At 35.3% G+C, this 27,062-nt stretch overlaps 1 protein-coding gene across 11 annotated transcripts in view; it reads right to left on the reverse strand.

The window, feature by feature from the left end:
- The window catches only part of BLTP1 (bridge-like lipid transfer protein family member 1), a 108,759-nt gene that overhangs the window by 47,242 nt on the left and 34,455 nt on the right, over positions 1–27,062 (reverse strand). For 10 of the 11 annotated variants that reach the window (XM_085222795.1, XM_085222796.1, XM_085222803.1 and 7 more), the window contains exons 19-41: positions 26,381–26,589; positions 24,120–24,347; positions 23,385–23,522; positions 19,770–19,946; positions 17,361–17,489; positions 16,598–16,717; positions 14,344–14,621; positions 13,946–14,196; positions 13,224–13,482; positions 11,814–12,657; positions 10,903–10,973; positions 10,015–10,188; positions 9,562–9,682; positions 8,748–8,894; positions 8,288–8,415; positions 7,662–7,864; positions 5,725–5,922; positions 5,114–5,325; positions 4,647–4,798; positions 3,523–3,673; positions 3,032–3,184; positions 1,559–1,796; positions 463–611 (exon numbers count right to left, since the gene is read on the reverse strand). In XM_085222795.1, the coding sequence (XP_085078921.1) occupies positions 463–611; positions 1,559–1,796; positions 3,032–3,184; positions 3,523–3,673; positions 4,647–4,798; positions 5,114–5,325; positions 5,725–5,922; positions 7,662–7,864; positions 8,288–8,415; positions 8,748–8,894; positions 9,562–9,682; positions 10,015–10,188; positions 10,903–10,973; positions 11,814–12,657; positions 13,224–13,482; positions 13,946–14,196; positions 14,344–14,621; positions 16,598–16,717; positions 17,361–17,489; positions 19,770–19,946; positions 23,385–23,522; positions 24,120–24,347; positions 26,381–26,589 (4,730 nt within the window). The remainder of the gene's footprint in view (positions 1–462; positions 612–1,558; positions 1,797–3,031; positions 3,185–3,522; positions 3,674–4,646; positions 4,799–5,113; positions 5,326–5,724; positions 5,923–7,661; positions 7,865–8,287; positions 8,416–8,747; positions 8,895–9,561; positions 9,683–10,014; positions 10,189–10,902; positions 10,974–11,813; positions 12,658–13,223; positions 13,483–13,945; positions 14,197–14,343; positions 14,622–16,597; positions 16,718–17,360; positions 17,490–19,769; positions 19,947–23,384; positions 23,523–24,119; positions 24,348–26,380; positions 26,590–27,062) is intronic. The other variant, XM_085222797.1, reaches the window with a different exon arrangement.

Genomic DNA, 27,062 nt, shown 5'->3' on the forward strand with positions numbered 1-27,062 from the left:
TGTCTGTGGAAGACAACAAATGACTTAAAACGCCCAACTTTTTCTGTTCAGAAAATAGAGATGAAAACAAAAATCTTCCAGTTTTCTGAACAGTTTGTGGAGATAAAAACAATGACACAATTTTGCAAGCTAATGGAGTACTTTGTCAATTTTAGATTTGAGATAACGAGAAACATTTCTGCTCCCATAAGCAGATTAAAAGCCAGTGATTTGCAGCCTTAAAGGACACATATAGATGTTCTTAAGTTTGGTTCTGAAGTTCACTGGCAAGAAAAACAATAAAGAACAGATACAGAATGTACACCAACTTATCAAACATTTCTTTTACAGCACAAGAAGCACATTCTCTATGTATCAGTTACTTTTCAGACTAGCACTCACTCACCTGCAGCCTTCATAATTGATTCTAGACAGACCAGCTATAAACCATTTTTCCCTTTATGCATCATGCTATAAGCTTACCTTTATTTTCAGAACAGAATCACTATGAGTGTGAGTCTTGGACAGTTTCCTCATGATCTCTGCACCAGTAACAGGCCCAGAAGAGCCACTAGTAGGTGGAGGTCGATTAGCTGTTCCTTCCAAGAGCATTGTATGCTCACTGACAGTAGCTGCAACCAAGTAAACAATTCTTCCTCAATTGTATGTATTACAGGGAATCAAGATTATCTATTATTAGACACTTAATTACCAGTAGTCGTGAACTTCCAGGTTCTGTTACATACCCACACATAGCTTCCCAGGGAATACTAAGACACATAAGAAAATCTCAAACACAAGTACAAATCTTTTTGTCCTTCCAACATCCTATAACCAGCACTGCACAAAATAAATGTGCTATACTGCAGGTGAGCTCACTTGCTTAAAAAAATCCTGCTTACCTTCCTCTCCTAATTCATTTATAAGAGTCCTCACAGGGGACAGCATCTTCCACAGCACTCTTATTAACTTATTTTATTTCTTAGGACAGTAAAACTGAATGTAGATGCTAAAAACACAAAATAACTGATTCAATTCAAGATAGTTAAATAAGATTGTTCTAATTGACAGATATTTATGTCCTTCCTGAAGAGACAGATGAGTACTTTTTGTTACATTGGCAATGTGTAAGTTGGCAGTAGAAATCTATCAGAGACAAAGTAGTAAAAATACAATAAAGCAGGATTTGTGAAAATACGTCTTCATAAAGGGAAGATGGTAGATTTGAAGCTGTTTTTGAGAGAGTTCATAGAATTGTGTATTACAATCTTAAAGTAAGATAAGAAACTGCACGACAAAATTATAATTGCAAGCTAACAAATAAGAAAATTGATGTATTTTGGGCTGTGAATAAGACAAAGCACATGAAGCAAGATTCCTGTTTTGCTTTTTCCCAAATGACATACAATAATAATATTATATTAACACTACAACCAGTGGTTTCAAAATGAAGAAGATTTTATAAAAGCAGCTTGATGATTCTAAAGAAAGAATATAATATCTTCAAAGCATTAAATGCTTTGAGAGGAAGTTATTTGTCCCTATGAGCTTTTAGGAAGAGAGAAGAACACTAAAATACCTGCATCAAATTCAAACTCTGCTCCGTCAGCACTTGTGTCACTCTGAAGACCCCCTCCATCCAATCCAAGCCCATCCTCGTGCTCACGGCAAATATTTGTATGCAGTTTCACAGGCTGAGTTGGTCTGTGTAAGCTGACTCCTTTAAAGGCTGGGGTCACTACAATGAACTTCATCCACTGCCTCGCCAGGGCAACCAGACCTTTCTTTAAGGTAACTAAAGCGGGAAGGCCATCACTCTTAAAAAAAATTAACAGAAATGGATATCATAGTGTTTTAGAGTCAATTGTAGGAAAAAAGTCAGCATTACAGAATTATTTTTTTTCAAAGATAAAATGCTCCCATTCCTGCAGGCCTATGATGGAAGTGTGCTGGCACCACACAATTTCCATCAAAGCGCTAAGAGATAAAAACTGCAGTCTTACCAAACACAATAACACATTAATTTACATGACCTGAGGATCGAGCCCAAGGGGACAAGAATAAGCAACAGGAAACAGGATTATTAAATATGAAACGAAAAGTATTCAAACAATTATAAGACTCTAAACTATGGACTGAAAATTAGAGCAGCCCTCAAGTGATTGCAGAAACAATTTAAAAAATGAAATTTTGGGGGTTTTTTTTTGTTCATTAGCAGTCATTCAAAAATATAAATTTGAAGTAAAAACATGGATTGTTTTGACTGCATCACTGAATAGCACTAAAAAAAACAAAACAAATCAAATCAAATAAACCCCAATGCTACATACTTCTTATTTTTAACCACAAACCAAACAGTGCTATTCTTGTCACAAATTGTGCTATTTCTGATCACTGGAATACACAGAAAAGCAGTGTTCAACTCTGGCAGGCATGGAAATGGATTATGAAAATAACACATAATCAGAGACAAACGTTATTCCTTACACCCAACACATTTGTCCAAGCAATTATTTATCATTACAATTCAGATATTTACATTCTAAAGCCACAAAAAGACAACGTTCTTCAGTCCTAAAGGTTTCTACAATTCTAGCCTTGTGAAAATCATTAAGCTGCCTGCATTACTGAAGCATTTCTAAATGACAAGAAGTCTAGTTCTGAAGAGAACATGTGAAATATAATCTAATTACTGCATGCATTTGCATCAATAATTGAGATTTATTTCTTTTTAAAACCACAGACGCAAATTTTTACTACTTTGTCATTATCTCTAAGCAAAATGAAATTTGATTAAAAGGCCATTAACAATTTCAAATATATGTCTTTCTATCTAGGATTTTGTATATAGTTAAGAAAAAATAATGCATATACAAAGGCCACACAAAAAAAAACAGCAGATCTAGAAGAAAATGATAAGGATATACAGCAGTTTGGGCTTTATTCCTCAATTTCTTAATTTTCACTATATAGTTGCCTAATTTGAAACATTAGAATTGGTACATTTTAAACAAATATGCTGAGTTATTTACATTTTTACAGAGTGACTCACCATAGTGGCATCCTCAATAATTGAGTAGTTTGCTTGGTGCAGGTAATGGTGCAATATATTACACAGTAAACAAGAAGGATTTTCTTGCAAGAAACGAGCTACTTTGGTGAGCCTGTTGTACTTGCTTCTCAGAGGAAAGTGCACACTTTTATTCTAGATTGAAATGCAACCGTTTTTCACACGTTAATATACTTGCAAAGAGAACATGCATGTGAACAACAATTTCAGGTAACTTTTAGCACAATATCATTTTGAACTTCTACAATAAAATCTTGATACATGGATATCTAGCATAATTTTAAAAAGCACTATATGAAAAATATAACATTTGAAGTTTATTTATACAGTAACAAAGCAAAAGGCAAAGTTACTTCTGGACTAAAGGATATATATGCAAGAAAAATACATAAAGCAAAATACATAAAGTGAGTTTACATAGGGGACTGCTGCAAAGGTTGATTTTGAGTCCAGCACAAAACTACTTCATTTACCTCTAATGCTTCTGTCATTATGCAACCCATAACAGCACAAATTCGCAGGGTTCCTTCAGTCTCTAGTTTATTTAAAGATGATTTTACTTGATCAATAGGAACAAGCCAAGCACCAACTGCAGGAGTTGCAGTACTCAGGAGGTTCAACTGCCTAATTGAGGAAAAAAAAAAAAAGTAGGCATTCACATTCAGCAGCAGTAATAAGCAAGTTTTACTACTACTATTATGAATTACTTTCAAACAGGTGGAATACAAGAGAACAATGTTAAAAAACAATGAACATAGACTTATAATGCAGAAAATGACAACGGGCAGTAAGTACATAATTCAGATTTTGTTTTACACACATCCACGATTCCATACACTCCTGCTGTCACAATTCCCCAGGTTTCCTATTTGCACTCTCTACTGTAATCATAAAGCTTGAAATTATCAAAATTAATTGAATTCCAAATTAATTGTTATATAACATATAATTAATAATTTTTCCTGGAAGACTGAGGCAAAAACTCTTAGAAAAAAAAACCCAAAAACATATTCTAGTTTGTTGCTGTATAGCAACAGAGTGTTGTAGTAGAGTTCTACTATATTTTTATGTTCTGCTTATTCTATATACATGCAAACAGTTTTACCAAGTTCATTTTGAGCTTTAGAGATGCTTAATTATCTATTATAGATTATCTGACATTATAAATGTTCAAGTGTCCTCACACATAACTGTATGAATAACTCCTCGAAAGGGTGCAGTGGTAATAAAATGGCCATTTAAGTACTAGATTGAAGACTAAACTAACAAGCGGTTCTCCACCCTCACATCTCTCAATCAAAACCAGCGCTCTCCTCCTCTTCTCCTTCATAAATCTCATTCTCACTGCAAATGTTTCTTTTTAATTTTAATCATCTCTAAAATAATATTTAAACATTTTCTATCAACACCTCCATATGTATGATGGCAATTACAAACTGAAGCAAGAGTTACTACTGTGACATACATACATTCCAAAGCCACCTTTGCCGGAGAAGCATCAGTAATTACGAAGTTAAATTCAGAATCTACTAAATACGACTGTAATTTACCAAAGCAGAAATGATGTTATTTTCTTTCAAGTCAGTTGAAGTCATACCTTGAAAACACATGGGCTGGAGATCGCACATTGGTGGGGGCTGCAAAGCTAAACCAAATTTCTTTGATTGTTAACTTCATGCTGCAAGAGTCAGGTGGAGGAGGCATCAAAGGGATATCTTTTTTCAGATCATCAGATTCAACCCCTTCATCCTTAAAATACAAAACGTAGTCAAAAGTCTTTTCCAAAGCAGTTAACATTAATAGGCAGTAACATATTCTACAGTGCACTATTTGCAACGAACAGTTTCATATCCATTTAGGCAAACAAAACTAATGCTCTTCACCAACTCTTCCAAGACTCTACTAAGACACTTTGCAGAAAGCTAAAAATTTAATGCACAAGATGGGAGTTTGAATTCAGTTGGTACAACAAATCTATCAATTTTCAGTTTTAAAGTACAAATTATAATCACTTTAAAGAAGTACAACCTAAACCCAGTCATATTTATCTAAGTACATACATACCTGCTCATCTGAAACTGAGTTTCCATTAATATCTGAAGAGGGACTTATTCTATCACAAGGAAGGTTATCATCAGACACATCAGTATTATAACCACTACCAGTTGGAGAATCTGAAGAGTTATTTGATGCAAGCAGTCCACCTCTCTCAGTGGCACTTGATTTACCCATGACTCCAAATGTATTATACAGTACCGCACCAGATTGTCTCCCTCCTAAAAAAGAACACACAGCAAAACTGCAAATGTTTGCCATATACTTCTATTGTTACATACCATACTGTACTTAATAAGAGAAATACATGCTTCTGATTAAACAAGATGTACTATCAACTTACATACAATTTAAAATCTATTTCTAGCTTTCCGTAGATTTCAGAAATTGAAGCCAATTTCTATGGAATTAATTTCTGCAATACAATAAGTAGCATTGAAGACTAAAAGTATACTTATTATAGAATCTACAGTGCTATATGATTTATGTACAATAGCTATATTGTTTTAATATTATCTACATTCAGCAATTTTAAACCATAATTTCTCAACCAGAAGACCCAGCAGCACAACTGTTACCACTGTCATAAAACAAAGAATATAAAGCACACATAACCTTACCTTTTATAGTTAAATTTTCAATTCCACATTCGAACATTATCCAACCCCACTTCTCTTGACTAGGACCAATTCGAGTTACATCTGGAACAGCTTGTTGGTCTGTTTCATCCACAAAAGTAAACTCATCCAACTCTTCCAAAGTAAAAAGAACTTTCGATTTCCCAAAAGGAATTGCTGTTATTGCACAAGTCCCAATATCTGGAAACAAACATGTTTAGCACCAATTACTAAATGAAAGAAAAGCCTTAAATCTTCGAACAGCAATCACATTTACAGTTTTTGAAAGTGTTGCTTGTTTATTATAACTCAAATTAGAAGGAAAAAAAAGCAAAAATCCACAACAAGCAATTTTTAAAAAGCTGTATTGTTCTTCAAGTCTAAATACCTTTCTCCTAGAATGTTTATTTGGGCAGGGTAATTTCTAAGTGTGGAAAAGCAAGGAGCGAATAACACCAAGTAGAACTTTCAAGACATTCCCAATCCTAACATAACTGCCCTCTTAATCTTTTTATAGTCGAATATATATGGTTCGAAAGACAGGCATACGAACAAGCTCTTCAGATTTTTATCTAAAAGTGGCAATCACCCTGAAATTATTTTATCAAAAAGAATTTCTAGTAAGTACTTCAAGTTTTACAGCAACACGTAATAGTGATCCTGACAGTGCTCTTGTATAAGACACGTATGAGTAGAAATGCATGGGGTATTAACTATAGCATACTTCACAGATATTTAACACAAACAGTTTTTGATTCCTTATGATCTTTGCTGTCTAAGATATCAGAGAGGACAATGCCACCTTGATTTCTTTGATACTAGGATACAGCCTAAATATAAATCCTTTCTTAGAGTGACATTTCTGAAGGAACATTTTAAATAATTTTGTAATTGCTTCATATTACCACTCACACGGAGTTAAATGGCCAATATCTGGGGAAAAGAACCGTACTAAGTCAATTTGTATTCCACTCGCAGAACTCTTACTCTCTGCCTCTGGCTGATAACAGCAATCACTTTCATAGCATATGTGAAATGCTAAGTTCTCTAGAAAGACATTTCTCAAACCTTTTAAATAGAAGATGAGGTTTTCTAGTTAGAATTCAAGAATCATCTGGCCTTCTTGAATATCTGCAGCATACCTACCACATAACATTACTGCCAAAATTTCATCCATAACTAAATTAATTTCAACTAGCCATTTTAATATTCTTCTACTGATTTTGTTTTCCTCCATTTTCATTTGCTCACTAGTGTTCACACAGGCTTTTTCTGTTGAGTGATCTTTGATCATTCTTGTGTTAGAGAGCATCTCCTTTCTCATGTCCTACAGATTCTTTCTACTAACTGATAAACTAACTTCTTCCAGGACCAGAGGTTATAGCAACTGAACTGAATTCATAATCTCTTGAAGGAACTACCTTAACACAAACAAGAATTAACACAATCAAGTAGATTTCATTTTCCATTTTATAGGTATAGTTAAAAATCTACCACTTGTCAAGCTGAAATTGACAGTAACGTGCACGTTACACCTATCTTCAAAGTGCTAGAAAGTACTAAGGAAGCTGATAAGCGTAATTCATTCCCAGTACCAGGTGACAAAAAAAAGGGCAGATGAAAAGGAAAGAGGAGCTGGAAGGAAGGGAGTCCAGGCATTAAATTTTACCAGCATATGTCCATGTAACCACACAAGCTGCTTAGAAATCCATCTTCAAGCTTTCACTTTTCCTACGCTGAAATCAGCATATCAGTAAAATAACTGAATACAAGGTCAGAGTAACCCATCCCAAAATTCTTTTTAGACTACCTGCAAAATTTCCAGGTTTAAGTGTCTTTTCATTTGTGTTGACAAAAATTGAAATTAAGGGAAACTATCACTATTTGCCTCTATGAAAAATGTTATTTCCAGAATTAAAAAAAATAATAATAATGTTTACCCGTTGTATCAAGGCCTCTAAGCTGTCCATGAACACGATGGATATTCAGCTTAGCAGCAATTTCTTTTCCTTTTTCTGCTCCAGCATTGGATCTCAGTGAGCCAGAAGACTGGGGCTGCATTTTACTGGCTTGGATGTAACGATCAAATGTGACAGAATTCCTCCCAATCTCTGCATTGTTTGAAGACTCCTCAACTATACCCCTTTGAATATAGAGGAGAAAAGACTATAAAGCAAATCTCTGACATACATGGTTCACTGGATTATTTGTTTTAAATTTTAAGTCACATTGGCATGGTAGCATTAGAAATTCTTTGTAAGGTCGTAAGATTATTACATTTCGATAAAAAATTAATTTTATTCTGTATGACATAACTGAGAAAGAGTTAGAACTTAAATTCCAAAATGATTATAGATGGGTTTCTCCATTTCTCAAAGAAATTGCAGTTTTAATTGCAGATATTAGATGTTAATTTATATCATATGGAAGACATTTTATTGTTTAACTCGTTCATGACATATTTTTAAATACTTAATTTCAGAATTGCAAGCTACATTTCAAAAGAATTGTAATCATTTTAAGTCTGTTGATTAAAAAGCAACAAATAGTGACATTATATTCTTACCTATTCATACGAACTTGTGTAGCAATTCGATCAAAGCACAAAGCTACTAATGAAACATGAGTCACAGTTTTGCCAGAAGAAACCCCTGGGGATTCATCAACAGATGCTTGTAGTAAACACAGGTTCACCTAAATGGAAAATTTCACCAAAGAGTAAATAAACTTAGAAAAACATGTTACATCACAAACTTCTGATGCAATCTTATTTTATAAGCAAGATAAGTAGTCTTATACTTTTGAGTAAAATGAGGCTTTTAAAGATAAAAGATATCACTGATGTCTTTACACACCTACATAATAAGATTAGGCAGCTCCAAAACAGTCTACACTATTCAAAACATTAGCTACCTATCAAAAATACATAGTTTCAATTAAGTTTTCCAGGAACTGAAAGGGACTCAAAAATAAGGGTAATTTATGAGGAATACATCTACTAAATAAGCTCAATGAAGAGTTCTTACCTTTGGTACAGTAACGTTGGCCTGAAGGCCTTTAATTGTCACATTATCTTGTTTAAGTGAGAGATTTGTCTGTGCTGGTCCCTGGTTTGTTGTGCCTGTAGTAGTAGCATCTATTTTTGTTCCTCTAATATCCTGCTTGGAAGATAGCTTGGAAGGGAAAAAAGGTTTAACCACTTACTAATCTACTCTCATTCAAAGTCAAAGCTCCTATGCTAAAGAGCTTCAGTATAGTTTATCAGCACTGAGCTACTAAGAGATTCTGACTTCAATCAATGCACAGTGCCATGATTTCTAGAACAAGGACTGTAGCACTTAAGAGATAGGTTATGTTTAGACCCCATAGGGTAGCAGTGATACCCACAGAATAGCTTTTGGATGACCAGAGCTCAGCTGAAAGTTTGAATTCAACATGGATCAGCTATACTGAAAAAATCATCATGAAGAAAATAAGTAGTGTCAGTTACACTATGAAATCAAAGAAACTCTAATTAAAAAAAATATTAACGTCATTACGTTAGACAGAAAGAATTCTTAACTTTGTAGAGCTACCATATAACTATTTTCAAGCTAAATTAATTTTATAAGTTATCAGATGAACTGCAAGGAAAAGCACAGACTCCCACAGCTTTATGCGAACTTTCTTCTGTCTCACAAAGACTCCCTTCCCCTTCCTGACTGCTCTAAATAATGAAATGATGTAGTAGTTAGGTCCTGTACTTCAAAACATTGAATTCAATTATATCTTTTTCTATGTAAAATAAAGAAAACAGTATTCTTTCAAAGCTTTGGATAATTTTCTTGTTCCCTTCCTTACATTTTCTGAGAAGCTTGTTTTGCTGTTCTGTACAGCATCTCGAAGAACTTTGCAATGAAGATCATCAACAATGGCTGCTGGATGCCGAGAGCTAGCACAGTGCACCATTGCTTCTATATATCTGTGAGAGAGAACAAGCCCACAAAGAATATTGAAACTTCCACTTTCACATAATGCACCATGCTTAATAAACACTGTAAAGAGAAAAATTAAGTACTGGCAGACAGAAACTGCACTTCCCATGTCAGCATAACATCCTTCTAGCTTTTTTTTTTTTTTTTTTTTTAAACAGGAAATGCAGAATAATATTCAATGTACACTAGGTAATGCCATATCCTTACTCACGTATTATTCAATTCTTCTACCTAATCCTTTGCTTAACTCAACAACTTTGATTTCAAACAACATTTAGAATAATCAACCAACACTGAAGTAGCAAAAAAACCTAATTACCTGTCCAATGCCTCTGCAACAAGAGGAGTCAGAACTACATCTACAGTTCCTTTTACTTCTACGATTGCTGTTGTCCTTGTCTGGAAGACTGGATGATCTAATGTCCACTCTTCTGTTATAGTTTCATCATCTGTATTTTCTGCAGACTTCTTATCCAAAGGAGTGTAAGGCGTACTACACAAGTCAAATACACATTATTAAACCAGATTTGCAAAAAATATCAAGGTGAATATCAGTAAACACCTGTCTATTGTACATATTTCTTCAATACTTTAAGAGAATTCCAACAGTACTAAAACATCAGTCTTAGATGGTAGATAGATCTAAAGCAAGGGAGGAGTCTACAGGTATTAGCAGAGTCAACTGCTTCATGCAATAATCAATGAGACTACTCAGAATAAAGTGATGTGAGGTTAGAGTCACATACTAGAAAAAATTTGTTGTCAGGAATGTGTTTAACCAGATCTTCAGCTTGCAAAAATTCTCCTGAAGCACCCTTGGTATGATTTTAATACTCAATAAAGTGCATATAACAAGAAGTTTATTTTTCTGCTCAGCTCAGAAAGGACACAAATAGAATTCCAGGCCAAAGTTGTTAACAAAATTCAAGTTGTACTTTGGGCAATGCAATCAATAGCTGCTATAAGCATTTCCCAAAATTACCTAAGTAAATTGCCAATTCACAGTCTTGAAAATATGCAAACGAAATCATCTGATGACTTCATTTTGTTACAAGACATTTTGTTTGGGTCAATACATTCTGCTTTAAAAGAGATCTGTACTGAAACTACAAATCAAATTTTGAAAGGCCAGTGTTTAATGAGTATCAGGCAAATCCTACTTTGAAAAAAAACACATATGCAGTTATGTTATGCAGTTTCAACTTACTTAGATGTTGATCCTGTAAGCTGCATGCCTCTGTCCAGTAACGAATTAGCTGTGAGACCCTGCTTAACAATCTAAGAGAAAAGTACAAAAAATATATTGTATTCCTTCTGTGTATCAGAAAATACCCAAGGAATCTTGAAATTACGACTCTTCTTCCAGGTTTTTCTAGAAGAATCCCTTACATGCACATTCTCCAAAACAATGTAAAAAAAAAAAACAAACACCCTTCTTCAGTTTTACTTCCTAAATTATTTGAGATATTAAGATTACAAAATCCTTGCAAATAACTGATTAAAAAGAAGGATTTTAAATACTCATCTATTAAAGGTTTGCATGAACAGATAAAGCTTTTGCTCCAGAGTGTTAACAAGATTAAGTTATGGTTCTTAGACACCTATTATCTATCAAGTCATTTCCATTATGCTTCACATATTTCTTCTCAGCTCCTTCCTTAAACACATACACTCATTTTACAGATATCACTGGAGAAAAGAAAAAATAACAAACATTTACAGAAATAGTATTATAAATCTAGGTATTTCAAATTTACTCTGAAGTACTAACCATCTAACACATATTTCATCAGTACTGAACGTACTGCTGCTAAAATTCTATGTAATGTGTATTTTAAACAAAACCCACATAAATATCTTTCAGCTGCACGTCACTCAAGAGGTAGCATTTCTCATGTAACAATAGATCAACACGTATCCTACCCACACAATTCTAACAGTTTTCTTTAGCATGATATACCAGCCACACAGCCTAAGATTTGAAGTCAGAAATCCAAGGTATTCCTTGACTAACAGCCAAGCTTCAAATGTATCATGACTTTATACAATATGTGTATTAAACAATCTGAACTTGTTTTGAATTCTTATTCCTTTCTTTCCTTCCTGTATCTTTCATACCTTAAAAGTAGGGATAGAAAGTTGCTCAAAAGATGATGAACTTTCCTCACTTGTTGGTGTGTCAAGGTCTAAAGGGCGATGTAATGAGGATTTTGAAGTTCTTTTGTTAGTTGGATGCTTTACTGACCAATTGATCACCTGGAACTGTGTAAGATAGTTCTGGTAACATGCCATTACAGGCTGCTGGGAAGTTATTTGTTCACTTTCTACAGTTTTCCCAGATTCCATGACATAAATGTTCTCAATATGCTCATCCTCCCCTCCTAGAGCTGAAACAAACGAAGTCTGTGAAGGATGAGTCTTAATTGGCAGCGTTTTAACGTCCTGATTAATTTCCCCATGGACAGAACTCGTTAAGGGTCCTTCCACACTGTGATAAATAGAACCTCTGCTGTATTCAATTTTCTGAGCTTGCTTTTTTCTCTTCTTTCTCCCTGGGTAAGTTCCTGGACCTTCATCACTACTAATTGGCTCAAACTCTTCTGCTGCAGAAAAATAAGCTTCGCTATCAGCCATTGACATACTGGAATCCATTGAGCGATATTGGTGAAATGAATTTGAATCTGCAGATGGAGTATAAGGAAAGGAACCAAAGCTTCTCCTCTGCTTTGGGGAGTCTAACACGTTCTCATCACTGCGAGACACATCACTACTGAACTGCACGCCAACTGGAACAGGCTGCTTGTCTCCGTAAAAGGCTGCTGTGAGGCTCTTGGTGCTGCCGAGCCGGGTGGAACACACAGATGCCTGTCGTTTCAGAGGAGACCTCATGGGAGACTGACCAACAGGCCTTTCCTGGCTGCTAGGGGATGCAGGGCTTCCCTCCGCACCATCAGCTGAGACACTGAAAAAAAAAAAAAAAAAAAAAAAAAAAAAAAAAACATAAAATAAAACAAGATCATACAATCATAAAATGGCCTGGGTGGGAAAGGACCACAATGATCATCTAGTTTCAACCTCCCTGCTATGTGCAGGGTCGCCAACCACTAGACCAAGCTGCCTAGAGGTACATCCAGCCTGGCCTTGAATGCCTCCAGGACTTATTTTATTCTTAATGCTTCTTTTTACATAACAGGAGCTGTCAAATGCTTCTGTGATTTACTGCTAGCATAGCAATTATTTTCACAACACTGATTACATATTAAATTCTGAAATTTGTTAGTCTACTTGTTTACATATAGAGTAGAGAGATATAAGTGACTGGTAATGGCAAGTGTTGTTATCACACATGCTGGAGTTTCTACCCAGATTAGGCATTTATCCTCTAGCAGGGGATTCAAATTAGCATTTGAAACTAGGAAGCATATTTTAGCAGTGCTGTTACAAGTAACCAATACTGAATCAATTGCAAAATATACGGTGTATAAAGTTCTGTACAGAAGTGCTTCAGTCAAGACTGATGTTACTAACCTTCCATGACCATCCTCTCTTTTTGTACCAGACAAGAACTCCTTCTGTCCCAAGTGATCCTCAGCAGTTGAAGATGGGCTGTCCTTCTCACCTGCAAGCAATGGGAGGGCAGCACTGGAACTGCTCGTTTCCTCTGAAGATGATGAGGAGCTATGGGAGCGCAGTGGCACTTGGAGGCTTAGATGCTGTGCCTTTCTTTCTATTTCTATACCTATAGATCTACAATCCCAATCTTTTCGTTTTACACCATTTGTTTTACCTAGGATTGGAAACAAGAAAGAAAAACTGAACATCTGATACCACTACACAACTACAGTGGTCTCTTCCTCACTCACTGAAATAAGAAGTTTTACTTACAAAAAAAAAAAAAGCCCTCATTTTGAAAATGCATACACATACTAGCATGTTTCCTAATAATATAAAATCAGAACAGCAAAACATTGAATTCTTTTAATAGACTGCTTTCTAGACAAAAATAGACGCAAGTCAGAAAGCTTCTTTTTACTCACAAAGAAGCTGGATGTTAATGTAAAAATTCAACATATAAAAATTTGCTCATTATTATCAATCCATTGACTTCTCTCAAAGGGTTCCATACCACCACAGAACCCCTTTCAACTACTCAACAGCCAGAATTAGAAAGACCATAAATACCAATGTGACGTTAGGAAATGATTCTTTTGGGCAAAACCAAATGATGTTACAGCACAATGCATTCTCACCATCTAAAATTTTAGGAATCTCTTTAGTAATTATCCATTCTCCTGGCTGCAGTAATGACTGACCATAAAACATATCAGATTCTGCACTTGTACTTGAGAAAGCAGAGCTGCTTGAAGGTGTCAGTTCCTCCAGCTTGAAAAAGTCCAGTCCTGTTAGTGTGCCACCAAAGAATCGACAACCACCCAGGCAGCCACATTTGTTCTTGCTTCTCTTATTCTTCAAATTGTCATCAGGCCACAAAAACCACAATCTACATAAGAGCAGGAAGGAAAAGAAAAAAAAGAGAACAGAAACACAACCGCATCACATTTAGTACATTTAAAATTACTTAAGACAAGATAAAAAGACATACACTAAAATATATTCAAATGCATCTTCTTCAAACTGCATCTCTCACCTTTTAGTTCGGTTATCATGCATCTCCAAGAAATGCCTCTGCACTTCATGTTTAGAAGGATGATCCGCAGCTAAAGCAATGTCAGCAGTGATGAGCCCCAAGTTGACAGATCCAGCTTCCAGCCAATATGCCCTCCTTAGGATTGGCTGAAGACCAGTTCTGCAGTTGTTCACTTGCTCAACATATTGTCTCAACTGAAGATCTTGAATAGCAGCGCTTACACCTTCTCCAACAGACTGATTGTGGAGGTTGCAGTTTGCAATACGTATAGTACCCATCTGAAAACATAAGTAATAACATGAACTCTGAATACTTAAACAAAGAAAAATTAGCCTTAATACAATTAACATAAAATCTATTTAATTCCAGGAAGGCTTCAGTAAACTACCATCTCCAAAACCAGTTTTAATAAACTACAAGCAAGTGCGCACGCACACACACACACACACACACGAAGGCAAGGTTTCAGATAGTTTTCAAACAACAAAAACAAAGTCTTAGGAGTATTTTGTTGTAAAGGGGTTCAAAGAGAATTCCCAACTTTAGACATGTTATAAAGAACCTTTAAAAAATTAAATCATTATTAACTTATTTGCTGTAACCATAAAAAACAAGAAATCTGAAACTTGACGTCACTATGACCTTAGACTAAAACACTGACTCCATACTTCCAATACAAAGCTGCATTAACTTGCAGAATACAGACATTTTATGCCACACCTGGTAAATACTTCAGTGAGAGATTCACATGAAATAGTGCAAAATTCAAAATAGAAGAAACTTTAAGTCTTGAGCTTTAATTCTGATCCATATGTATTGTGCTTTAACAGCCTTCTTATGATAACGATGTACTTTTTTTTACTGTTATAGCTCCAGTAGTTCTGCTGATTCAAAGAAGAGACTATCCATCTTCTGTATCTGGAAAAAGTTCTTGCTTTATCTACACACTCAGGTATGGAAACTGCTCACCTCACAACCAGCCTACCTGTCCATACAGAGCCAATCCTCCCCAAGAGTACTGAAGACCCCAGTAAAATATGATATTGCCCTGTCACATATGTCTTAAAACAATCTGAAGGTCGATGAGGTTTTCTGCACAGCTTCAGTAGTTTCCAAAAGATCTCCATGAAATACCTGAACCTTTCCAACTAAACATTCAAACTTTTCAAAGGGCAAGTAAGGAAAGCTGCAAAAGAGCCCAGCCATGGAGGAGCAACTCACTGAGCTAAATTTTTACTTCTCATCTTTGTCACAAACCATAATGAAACACTGAAAATTCTTTTTTAAATATGAATGGAATGCATTAGCGATATAATTTTCTATAGCAGTTCAGGTTATTAAGCTGCTTTTGAAAATACTGTCATTCATATTTATGACTGCAAACGCAGTTAATATTTGTGCTGATGCATTATAATATTAGACTCAGAAGATTTTATAGATGAAAATGCTTTTTCTTTTTTTCAAACTGCCACAAGATACCCAGCCACTCAAATGACAAGATATCGTATCTCAGATCACACAAAATGTTTAATAATTGCCACTTTCCTTCAGTTAGATTCTTGCTTATAATATGAAGCTGACCCCCAAACATTAGATATCAAGTCAAATTTTAAAACTAAACTTATTACTGGACAGCACAACTTCTAGTCAGTGTAATACCTTAATGCATTCCTGTATCATCTCTTAACTTTCATTTTGCCATAGTTTTCTCTTGTATATAATGAGAGAGAAAGTCAACTCTTCTCTGTATATTGTTTTTTGAACAGAAACATTCTGCATTATTTTAGATTCGGTCAGGTAGCAACAGTAGTATCTCTCCCATCTCTGCCAATGATCTTAGTTTAGACAGCTGTCTCACATAACATGAGTTATCATGTAGTGAGTTGTATACACTTTTTCTCAATCATTTCCAGTTGCTGAGTTACTAACTTACAGAAGAAGTTCTTAACAACTCTCAGATGTAGACAATAGCTTTTATAGTGTTTTAATTGTTTTAATTTATTATGCCAATCTTGCAGCTCACATTTTTAATTTTGGAAGATAAACCATTTTACAAGACACTAATGGAAGTATTAAACATGACCGAAACTGACCTACTTCTCGCTCAGTCCAACCATTTTTAAAACCAACCTTCTATCACTTAGTTCCACTATAGTGCGCAAGCCATAAAAATTGGCAACTGTTACATCAAAAAAATGCAAAGACCTCTATTGACAAAAATATTTTAATTGTTGTTACCAGTAATGTCTTTTACCTTTATGTTGGTGGCACAGCCATGTTCTACCACATACAGATCTGCACCATCCATGGCTAAGCGTGTCATTGTGTACTTTAAGTCATCAGATGTTGGGCATGGCCCAGGGATGCAGTTCATCTAAGAAAAAAAAAAACAACATCATAAACAACATCACAAAAACTGGTACCTATATGTTAAAACGGGGAGGAGGTCAAGAGATGAAATTCGCAAATCACGCTTTATATATTGCAAGACCCCTTAGGTCTTTAAGTGAATGTCCATATATGGATTCCAAGTGATATTTATCAAATCCAGAATCCATGATAACATCTGTTTGCTCAGGCCACAATAGTACGAGCCATAGAAGCCATAAGCTGTTAATTTAAGTCCCTCATCAAAACCACTGTTTCAACAACAGAGAATAAAAGGATGGCAATGTGCCAGGAGCATGATGAGAAGTCTGATCTTTGTCCCTTAAGGGAAATTGAAGTATGCCATTTGTCTCTGAACTGTCACTGCAGAGATAAGAAAATATGCATGACTCTTCTGGATACTGTCTCTCAAGATAATTAATGTAGCATAAAAACATGGTGTAAATCCCCAGAAAAATTCAGATAGAATTGCTTTTCTTTCTAAAACATAATTAGCTATAATTTATCAAAGGGAGTAGCCAATCTGAGTACATGCTCCATATATCTTGATAACTTTAAGGTTGGGCTTATAAAGTTTAAAAAAAAACCTGTACAAATATAGTGAATAATTAAGATGGGTAAGAGGTTACCTTAGAGTCACAGAAACGACGATCAATTCCATGCTGGCATATTATTACAGATTTAGGTCTTTCCAGTTCAAACTCACGGCACACTACGTGAAACACAAAGGTCTGCCCCCATTCCAGAAGACTTGCAAGCTGTAAGCAAATAACATGTTGTCAAATAGTAAGTATGCAAAATAAAGTTACAGTATTCAACAGATTATTGAAAGAACATCACTAAAGGTTGGAAGGTTAGAAGGAGTAAAACCAAACAGAAGACCTCATCATAATATTCTGTCTTCATTACTTTGTTCAAACACAGCCTATTGTCCATTACTCAAGATTTATTTCTGTGTGTGCCAGAAGATGCACGTGTAATACTGTGACATGAACGTAAACAATTCCTAAATTGCATCTTAATCTAAGGAAACAGCTTTACTTTTAGGGTTAGACAGGCATTTCATTGCAAAGATGGAGATCATCTTATTTTTCCTCAAAAAAAATGCCTCTAAATACCCTAATACCTTAAGGGTCTCTTCCAACTCAAATGATTCTATGAGTCTATCAATTTAAGTGTCATACCTCCTTGTATGTAAGTAACAAAGTTACATTCAGAAAACATAGAAGGAAGCTGGCTAAACAGAATACTACTGAATCTCGCTGGACCTAGTAATTACCCAATTGTTGATTTAAATCTTTTATATAGTTAGCTTATTCATAAAGGAAATGAATCATGACTGCCTAGCTCTATTATGAGAGGGAAATGGGTTTTCTTCGGCTAATCAAAGGAAAGGGGACTTTAAATCAGGACCAATTCAATTGGAATTTAATATAGCTATGACTGTCCTCCACAAGATCTCTCGTCCTCCCTTTAGTTGTATACCTTCACAAATTCTTACAATACATCATGCTATGGAAGGAAAAAGCCAATGACCCTGAAAGAAGTAAATTCAAGTTCTGGTTCACATCAATGCTGACAACAAAAAAAGCAAAATTAAAATCCTCTATGAAGTATTCAATTGAGAATTTCTACAAGAAGAAAACTCTTAAGTTATATCAAACGTTTAGAAATGTTCCTTCAAGATTAGACTATTTTTAATCAACTCAGGTTAAACTTGAAGCAACTACCGCTAGAATAAATACTACAGCTAATCTAAATCAGCAGTACTAATTTGGGAAGTATCTCTACAAAAGCCTGTATATGCAGCATGAAAACCTATCTTGAGCCTATTCTATAAATGTAATGTAATTGCCTTAAGCCTCGTTTTGATTTTGTATGCTTAAATAAGTGTTTAAGCCTTGAAAATAACACCAATTTTTAGAGGAATATGAGGATGCAGAAGTGTCTAAAAAAAAAAATCAAGCTAACTACAGAATAAAAAGTATATATTTTTCTCATGTTTCACAGCACAGTGGCAAAAGAACCTTTTCTAAAGATCTCATAGCCCACATCAGAAATAAAACTAAGCCACTGGCCTAAAACATGCTTGGAGTCACTGTAATATAATGGAAAAATGAAGGCAGCATAAATGGCAGAACTAAAATGACTGATTGCTGTGAAAGCAAACTACTTTACAGTGGGGCCAAGCATTAGAAGCTATGCAGCTACCAGCTATTCTGATCGAGAGCCCCGCTCATTCTACTTCCCCACAAATCACTTCAATTGCCTCCTACTTTAAAACTTGGCTTTGTCAATAGGTTTCTATGGAATGTCAAAACTTTATCTGCAAGGTAAAATTTTTGCCAGTTGCTGAACCTGTTATCCTCCTTCCTGATAGCATTCCTGCAAGCAAATGCCTATGTATCTGAATGAACGTTACACGTGAGGGACAACAAGATACCTTTCAATTTGTTCTTTCCAGATTGTTAATCAGTAGGAGTAATGAACTTGAACCTCCAAAATTCAGCATCATAAAATGAAAGTGATTTTAGAGGAAGTCAAACACAATTTCACTAAGAATTCCTTACTTGATTTTTTTAAATAGAGTTTTTTTCTCTGCTCTTTGTTACATTCTTTAGCATATGGCTGAAAGGGTCCCAAAACACTGGATCTATTTACAGAGAAGTTTGTACGATCAAGCCACTTTTAAGTACAAGCAGTTACTATGGTTGATTTTCTAATCAGTATTCAAGTATATTAACATGCATAGACATAACATGCATTTACACTTATTATCATCAGCATTCACTGATTTGTTCATGTATGGTAAATATCACTCTTTTAAACGCTCATTTAACACTAGACATCCTGTTATATCTAGGTGAATATCAGATTTGGCTCTGCTGGAATCTCCTATTTTTTCCATGTAAATGGTTAGATTTCTAGATTTCAAGTTACTTAAGGCTGAGATTGCACACTTTCTGAAGCTCATGCTATATCAGTTTTAAAGAAAGAAGGAAGTTGATACTTCACAGTGAACAGTTTCTAGATGATACCTGCGGTGCTGTAACTTTGGCAGTAAGACTTCCAGCCTGCACATCTATTAGCCACGCATATTCTAAAGTATCACTTCCAAGAGGCAAACCTTCTGCAGAAAACATCGCGTGGGCACGCAACTGCAGACCTGATAGACTGATGTGGCCCTCTCGAAGGACTTCATCAGCTGCAGGTCTCTGTCAAGGACAAGATAACAGTTAAGTAAACTGCAAAGACTGTATAATTAGGAAGTGCAAAAAAACAGAAATAAAACACAGTCAGATATTCCATATACACTCATATTCACTTCCTAAACGCTGCTGACTTTTATACAGTTACACAGTCCCAAGACTTCTCAGCATCACGCATGCAACAGCATATACGTAAGTCTCATGTGGGGAAGGAAGCCTTATCTTTTAACCACTGGCAACCAATGTCAATTACCTTCCCTAGGGGATTTCCACTCTGTGACATCATTGGGAACATCTCTTAAATAGTACTGCAGTAAAATACAAAGAATGGAAGACCACATTTGACAATGGAAGGGATCAAGTTTAAAAAAAATAAATAACTTATGAACGTCTGCTACAGTCAGCTAACAACTGAAAAAGATCAGTAAATAAAATCAGAGACGGTCCTCTAAATTGCATTTTTCATTGAAGAATTTCTTGGTTACCTAAAGCAAAGCTACTCAGCTGCAGATACAAGAACTCAGATAAAATAATATTACTTCACTGACCAAAGAAGAAACCAAAAAGATAAAAGCTGCACAGACATACTCTAGGAGCTTGTGATTACATTGAGGTAAGCTGTGATTTAAATCCAGTGAGTCAACAGCAAAACTTTTCTTTCCCTCAGTTTCAAATACTGCGTTGCCCAGTTCATTTTCCACCATCAGGAAACCCTTTGGAGCTCCTCAGTGAAGAAGAAACACGTCTTTAGGTATTACCCACAACCCACATCTAAATGTAGGGAAGCTATTCAAAACAACAAGAGGCTAACCTAACTGGCACTAAAACCATAAAGCAATGGTACATGCTCAGTTCTGTAGAAAGAAATTCCTATTCCACATAAATTACAACTATGAACTGCATACTTCAAGGTTGAACTGTGAAGTATCAAGCAGCATTTTCATGACACATAATATGAGTAAGAGGTCAAACTAACAGGTTTTTTTTAAACTGAAGTATGAATGTTTTCCATCATTAAATGCCAGGAAATAACACCAGATGTTTCTAACACACATAAACTGATCAAATCTTTCTTCATGATATTTTTAAAAACGTGCTTGCTGGTGTGTTTATCATTTAAACCAATAAAAATGCCCCACACAGAAGTCTTACTAGGAACCAACCAGGGAATGAGGAGCGGCCAAAGAGAAAACAGCAAAGACAGTATATATAAACTGCAGGAAAGAAAACCTGTAAATGAAAGAACAGCTGCAAGAAGTGTCCTGCAGTGTCACCTAAACACCCCAATCTGAGGCAGCAGTAAGAACAAAACGCAGGGAAATCAGCTGCAAGCTGAAATTTCTCATAGCCAACATGTGGTGCAATGAGCTGCACTGGCTGCTAGATAGCAGCACTGCAAGCAGCCTCATTCCCTGTACTCCCTCCTTTGCACCTAGGAACTCTTTTTGCTTTCACTTGATTAAAAACATTCTGGCTTTTAAATTCAGTATGTCCCTCCTGATATTTGGGATTCTGAAAGAGAGTAACAGAAAGCTTAACCTATTTTTACGTGTATATATATACACACAGGGGCTGGGGGTGGGAGGCTTAAAGTCTCAGGGCAATTAAATCAAAAAAAAAAAAAAAAAAAAAAAAACCTCCAAAATTAAGGTTATGGCCGCAACCTCATCTCTACTTCCTTGTACATATGTACTGTGATTAAGTTACAGTTAGAAAAAAAACCTAAAAGAAGTCATTCAGTGCACAAAATAGATTATTTTCTTAAATACATGGCTATAGAAAAGCTTGGGTTCCTCATAGAATAATACCATCCCCCCACTCCACACCCTGTCAAAATAAAAACAAAACAACTGATCAAACAGCCAGCAACAAAAATATACCAAAGAAAACCTTGCAGCAGACATGGTTACCCCAACTGAAAGTTCTCAGGACTTTTTTGACATACAGATTTAATTACAGTTTCAAACAGCAATTCTTATTGCCTTCAGCTGCACCTGTGAAAAACAAGTCCTGCAATACACTTTGCTCCAGAAACAAAGTTACAAGGGAAAGAGAATTGCCTGCCCTGTGTTTTCAGTACATCCAATTTAGGCAGCTGTCCTCAAAGACCACTGTATTAATCCTATTGAGATTATTCATTTGCAATTCCTGCAACTCCACACCACCACTTTTTCTCAGGTTACTATTACAGATAATTGCAGCATTGTACCCAAAGCCCAGGCTGCAACTCCACTTTCTCCACAAGGCTATTTTCTTTGTTAATCAGAGCTTAAGAAGGTAATACTCTCAAAGTACAAGAGCTAACATGGCACATCCTAAGATGCTATTTAACTTCTTGTCAGGACAGTACATTATTTCTTGCAGTCCCTTTCTTTCTCTTTTAGTCAGTTTACAGCCAGAGGTTATATTTAAGGTACTTTTGTTCTTGTGCATGGGTCCAAATCTGGAAAGTTTGAACAAGCATCAATCAATTTGTTTCATTAGCTTTCTGACATATTAGAGAACAAGGGGACACGTGTCTTTGTCTGTGCATGGTTAGCAGTACACGGTTTTCAAATACTGCACTATTATTTTTAGCAGCAATATATTCCAGGATACAGGGATTGAAAATTCAAGTACTGTGGTTTTAATGCAGCCAGTGTGAGCATAAACAAAACAAGAACTGAAATAGTCACCAGCTTCACCAAGTAAGGATAATTGCTTGTGCTAATGAATTGCCATCTAAAATCCTCACTAAACTAAATTTATGCATGAAGACAATTTTTGAAAAGTTTACTAACAATTACAGTAAATTTGTACTTAGCTAACTGATAAGCCACAAGTAATGCTTAATTTTGTCTCTAATTATTTTCATTGTTCCCCTACCAGAGGAAAATTACAGGTCATGCCAGTATCTTGATTGTAAGCTAAAGATCCAGCTCTGTAATTTATTCTAACAAAATGCATAAAAATGTGAAGGATGTAGTTATACTATTTGCTGCCACTTTTATTTCTGCTGCTTAAAAAAGTGAAACGTCTTCAGGCACTGCACAAAATTTACTTGAATCACTACCTACAATAGATTTTAAGACAAAAATCTTAAAAAAGATTCAACATTTCTAAGACCAATCTGACTATTACTCTCAGTTTCCTAAAGAATCTTTTCAAGGAAGATTTAAATAAAATTAAGAAAACATACAATATTCTACATGCCTTTCACTTCAAATGCATACTGGAGAAACAAAGACTAATATATATATTATTCTTTCATATATATAGATATATAGATATATAGATATATAGATATACACTTTCATATATATATATATATATATATATATGCATCAAAATTTTCTTTCATGTATGATTCAAAAGCCTTAAGCTTTGTATATATCAAAAGAATCCATATTAAAATCGTTACAATTCCCCCAAACCAGATACAACCAAATAAAATTGGCTAACTACCTGATAATTGTCATTCAGAAACAAATTCACTGGAGACAGCACAAGTTGAAGCATTGTTTCTCTAAATCCTTTCTTCATCTCAAAACATAACCTCTCCAAGAACGCTGTAGGGCACTCAGGACCATCAGGACTACAATGCTGAAGTAAAAATAAAAAAAAATTAAAAAAAAAAATAATCAAACAGCCATTTCAGAATCTGAAAATGTACAACACTGTTGAAGTTGCTAGATTAGAAGCAAACCTGTAAGCAGTAAGCATGCTAGCTTTCCTTCAAATTGATAATTAAAAAGAAATCTGTGCAACTTCAAAAATTTTTGAACAGTTATATAAACAGCAATTCAAATCCACCTGAGCTAATCCAAATCTTTATGTGGAATAGTTTTTAAATTCTTGGGAATCCCTCACAATGCAGCTACAAAGAGCAGGACGTGTCATCAGGAGATAGCTTTGGTATTCAGCAGAGAAATCATAATTGTCAATCAAAAATAATGAACTCTGAAAACCTATCTTCAGTTCACATTTCAGATAAGCAAAACCAACCATGTCCCAAACTACTTTAGATAGCCAAAATTTTGCTGAAGAGTACCCATGCATTTTAAAAACACCTCCCTAACCTAACCTAACATTGTACGGAGTTACATTTGCTCCAGATCATGCAACTGGGGGAAAAAAACAAACAAACAACAAAACAACAATTACAAGCAACAAAATACTTCAAGATTGTAAAGCTCTTACCACTGGCAATCGCCCATGCACTTTGTACAAATTAACAAGGACAGTAATATCCCATGGACGTAGAGTAAGAGGGTGAACTGGTTTGACAGAGCTTTCATTTTCCTTCTTTTCATTTTCTACTCCCACAGCTGTCCATCCAGAGCTCGAAGATGTTGACAGAGACAAAACAGGGCTTGAAATAACTTCTTCAAAATCAGTATACATGTCATCTTCTCCAAAATAATTTTCCTAGGAAAATCAATTACTTGCAATGACTGTAGGGAAAACATTTTATAAAATTTTACAAAAGTTATTGCTAACCTCTTCCCCTTCCTGAAATTCACCTGCCTGCTAAGACTTCTTTTCTAAGCACAAATCTGTAGAGCAAGCAAGCAAAGAGGAAATGTACAACACAGAGAAAGCAAGCAATTGCAAAATGCTCACGTCCTTGGAAAAAGGTCTGCAGGAAAAGACAGGCGTATTATTGGACCTGACATGGATATGTAATTTTATCATCTCACATTAAGTCTCCAAAGTATTTTTTCTGTTAAAATGCTATATATGAACTAAGTACTGCTCAGTGCACAAAGCAAAAAGTTCACAGAAGTTGAACAAAGTTAACTGGCTTTGCTTTTTAACGGAGTGAAAAGATAGAAGTCATTGTGAAGAGATAGATCTTGAAGCTTTTGTTGTTGTTCTATAAAGGAGATCCAGCAGAGGGCGCCAGAAACTCCAGTAATTTATTCTTGGTACTTTTTACCAGAACTTGAACATCGTTCATTCCCAGTAGGTAGGACCTCCCTAGGGGGCACAAGACACTACACCAAAAAACTACCTCCAAAAAACAGAACGCTTACGAAAACTGCATAAATCTTTCCCACATTTTACTTAAGATCAATGAAAATGAACTAAAAACAACTAAATAGAAAAATGAGCATAGAATTAAAAAACACCACCAGTAATCTACTACAAGATGCTATCAGTACAGCTGGACAAAATGATGTAAACACTGACAAAAATGCTGAAAAGAACATTACATTTGCATTTTCAAAGATGAGTTATCTAAATTTTCTTTTGAGATTCAGAAGACAAAATCTGCACGCCAAAAATCAAATCACCAAGGGATCAAGCGATCTAACGTAACACTGTTTATTTATCTCTCCAGAGGAAATGAATATTGAAGAAGAGAGAGCTTGCATGGAAAGACAGCATCATCTCACAAGCTTAGGAACTCCAAGAGGAGATCAATAAACAATTCAATAAACTGTGTCAAACACGAGCAGATTTCCGTACCACAATATATGTAGTCTTCTCAAGACATTCGCTATTGGCCTAATGTTGTTCCTATTTCTTTTAATGTGAATGTGAAATAATATATGACATATTTGCAATTCCTGGACTCTGCAAAAGCTTTTTTTTTCTGCTACTCATACATGCAGGATCTTTATGTAAGAACTTAAAAGTGACTTCTTCAATATCAGTCCTTACAAATAATCACTAGCCTCAGAAAATTCCTCATCACAACCCGAAATGAAAACATACAGAAAAAGGTTAAAACAAACCTTAAAAAAAAAAAACAAAAAAACACACCTAGTAACTGAACAAAATACAAGTATCTCATAGTTATCTAATAGAAGTGACATGTTCAATCACCTCTGCCTTTCTCATAACAAGGCCAGGTGAGGTAGGTAGGAAGAAATTCAGTCACTATGAGCTATCCTAAAGACCACTAACAGAAGACAACTTGAGATAAGCAACAGATGCTAGCACATTTAAGTGTAACAGAGAAACATCAACGCAACACAAAAAATTGTTCCTAAATATTCCCTGAAGTAGTTTTTTAAATTAAATTTATTCTCACATCCTTTCCCTCTATGACCCCAACTGCAGAAATTTCCAACTTGATTAAAACAAAAAACAAACAATCAGGATACTCTGCAGAACTTACAATGCCGTAAGGGCACAAATTCTGATACATCTTTGCATAAAAGTAGCTGTTAATGTACAACCAGTCAAAGATGCATTTTTATGTTTCTAATATTTACATGCACGACATCACAGAAGAAAAACTATGCTGATAAAGTCTACTTCTGTTTTGTAAACCTGTTCCAACTGTACTCAACCCAGCCATGCCATATTATCAAACCAAGCCATGCCAAACTAGTCCTTATGAAAGAACTAAATTCACATATTCTGCAGAATTCTGTCCATTTCAAACAAATCACCTCCCTTTCCAACATGTGGCCATCCATAAACACTGAGAGCTGTGTTTCTGTGCTTACCTTTATAGATAGAAAGGCTTTAAGCAATGGTCCATACAGAGTTATCTGGGAATCTGGAGAGAGTTCCAGTTCCACATGGAGCTTATCTGGGGGCAGCTCTGCGGGGTCGAGGGGAAGGCGGGTCGAAGCAGTGGGAGATGAAATCACACTCTCGGATGTCTTCTGTGATGGCCTTAGCACAGATAGCATTGTTTCTTCCATTTCTGACACTTGGGAGAAAATGAAAACAGATTTTTATTAGGTTTCAACCAGACAAAATTATAAAAATACGGAAGCATAATAAACGTACAGCTCCTTGCAGCTTTCTGGTTTGGATTCTATAACTATGATAACGTATCTATGCTACAGAACAGATTTCAGATTTCTCAGATCTAGTAATCATGAGAATACAGTAAAACACAGAATATTTTTGTCAACATGAATTATGCAAGAGAAAAACAAGTCCACAAGTTACAAAAAAAGATTAATTTATTTATCTTGTTTTTCAAGTTAAACAAGACCTGCTTTTATTTCAGTGTGGCAGATTTCCCACAACCACATAGCTTTTGCAGAGTAAACAGAAGTGAATAAACAGAAACACTGTAAAAGATGTATTAAAAATCTGTTCTGAACCAACGACTCTGTATGCTACAATTTCCTCCCAAACTCAATTACTCTAGTAACAAAACAGTCCTGAAATTCA

The sequence above is a fragment of the Meleagris gallopavo genome, chromosome 4 (assembly GCF_905368555.1).
Source record: "Meleagris gallopavo chromosome 4, MGAL_WU_HG_1.1, whole genome shotgun sequence".
Classification (NCBI taxonomy): domain Eukaryota; kingdom Metazoa; phylum Chordata; class Aves; order Galliformes; family Phasianidae; genus Meleagris; species Meleagris gallopavo.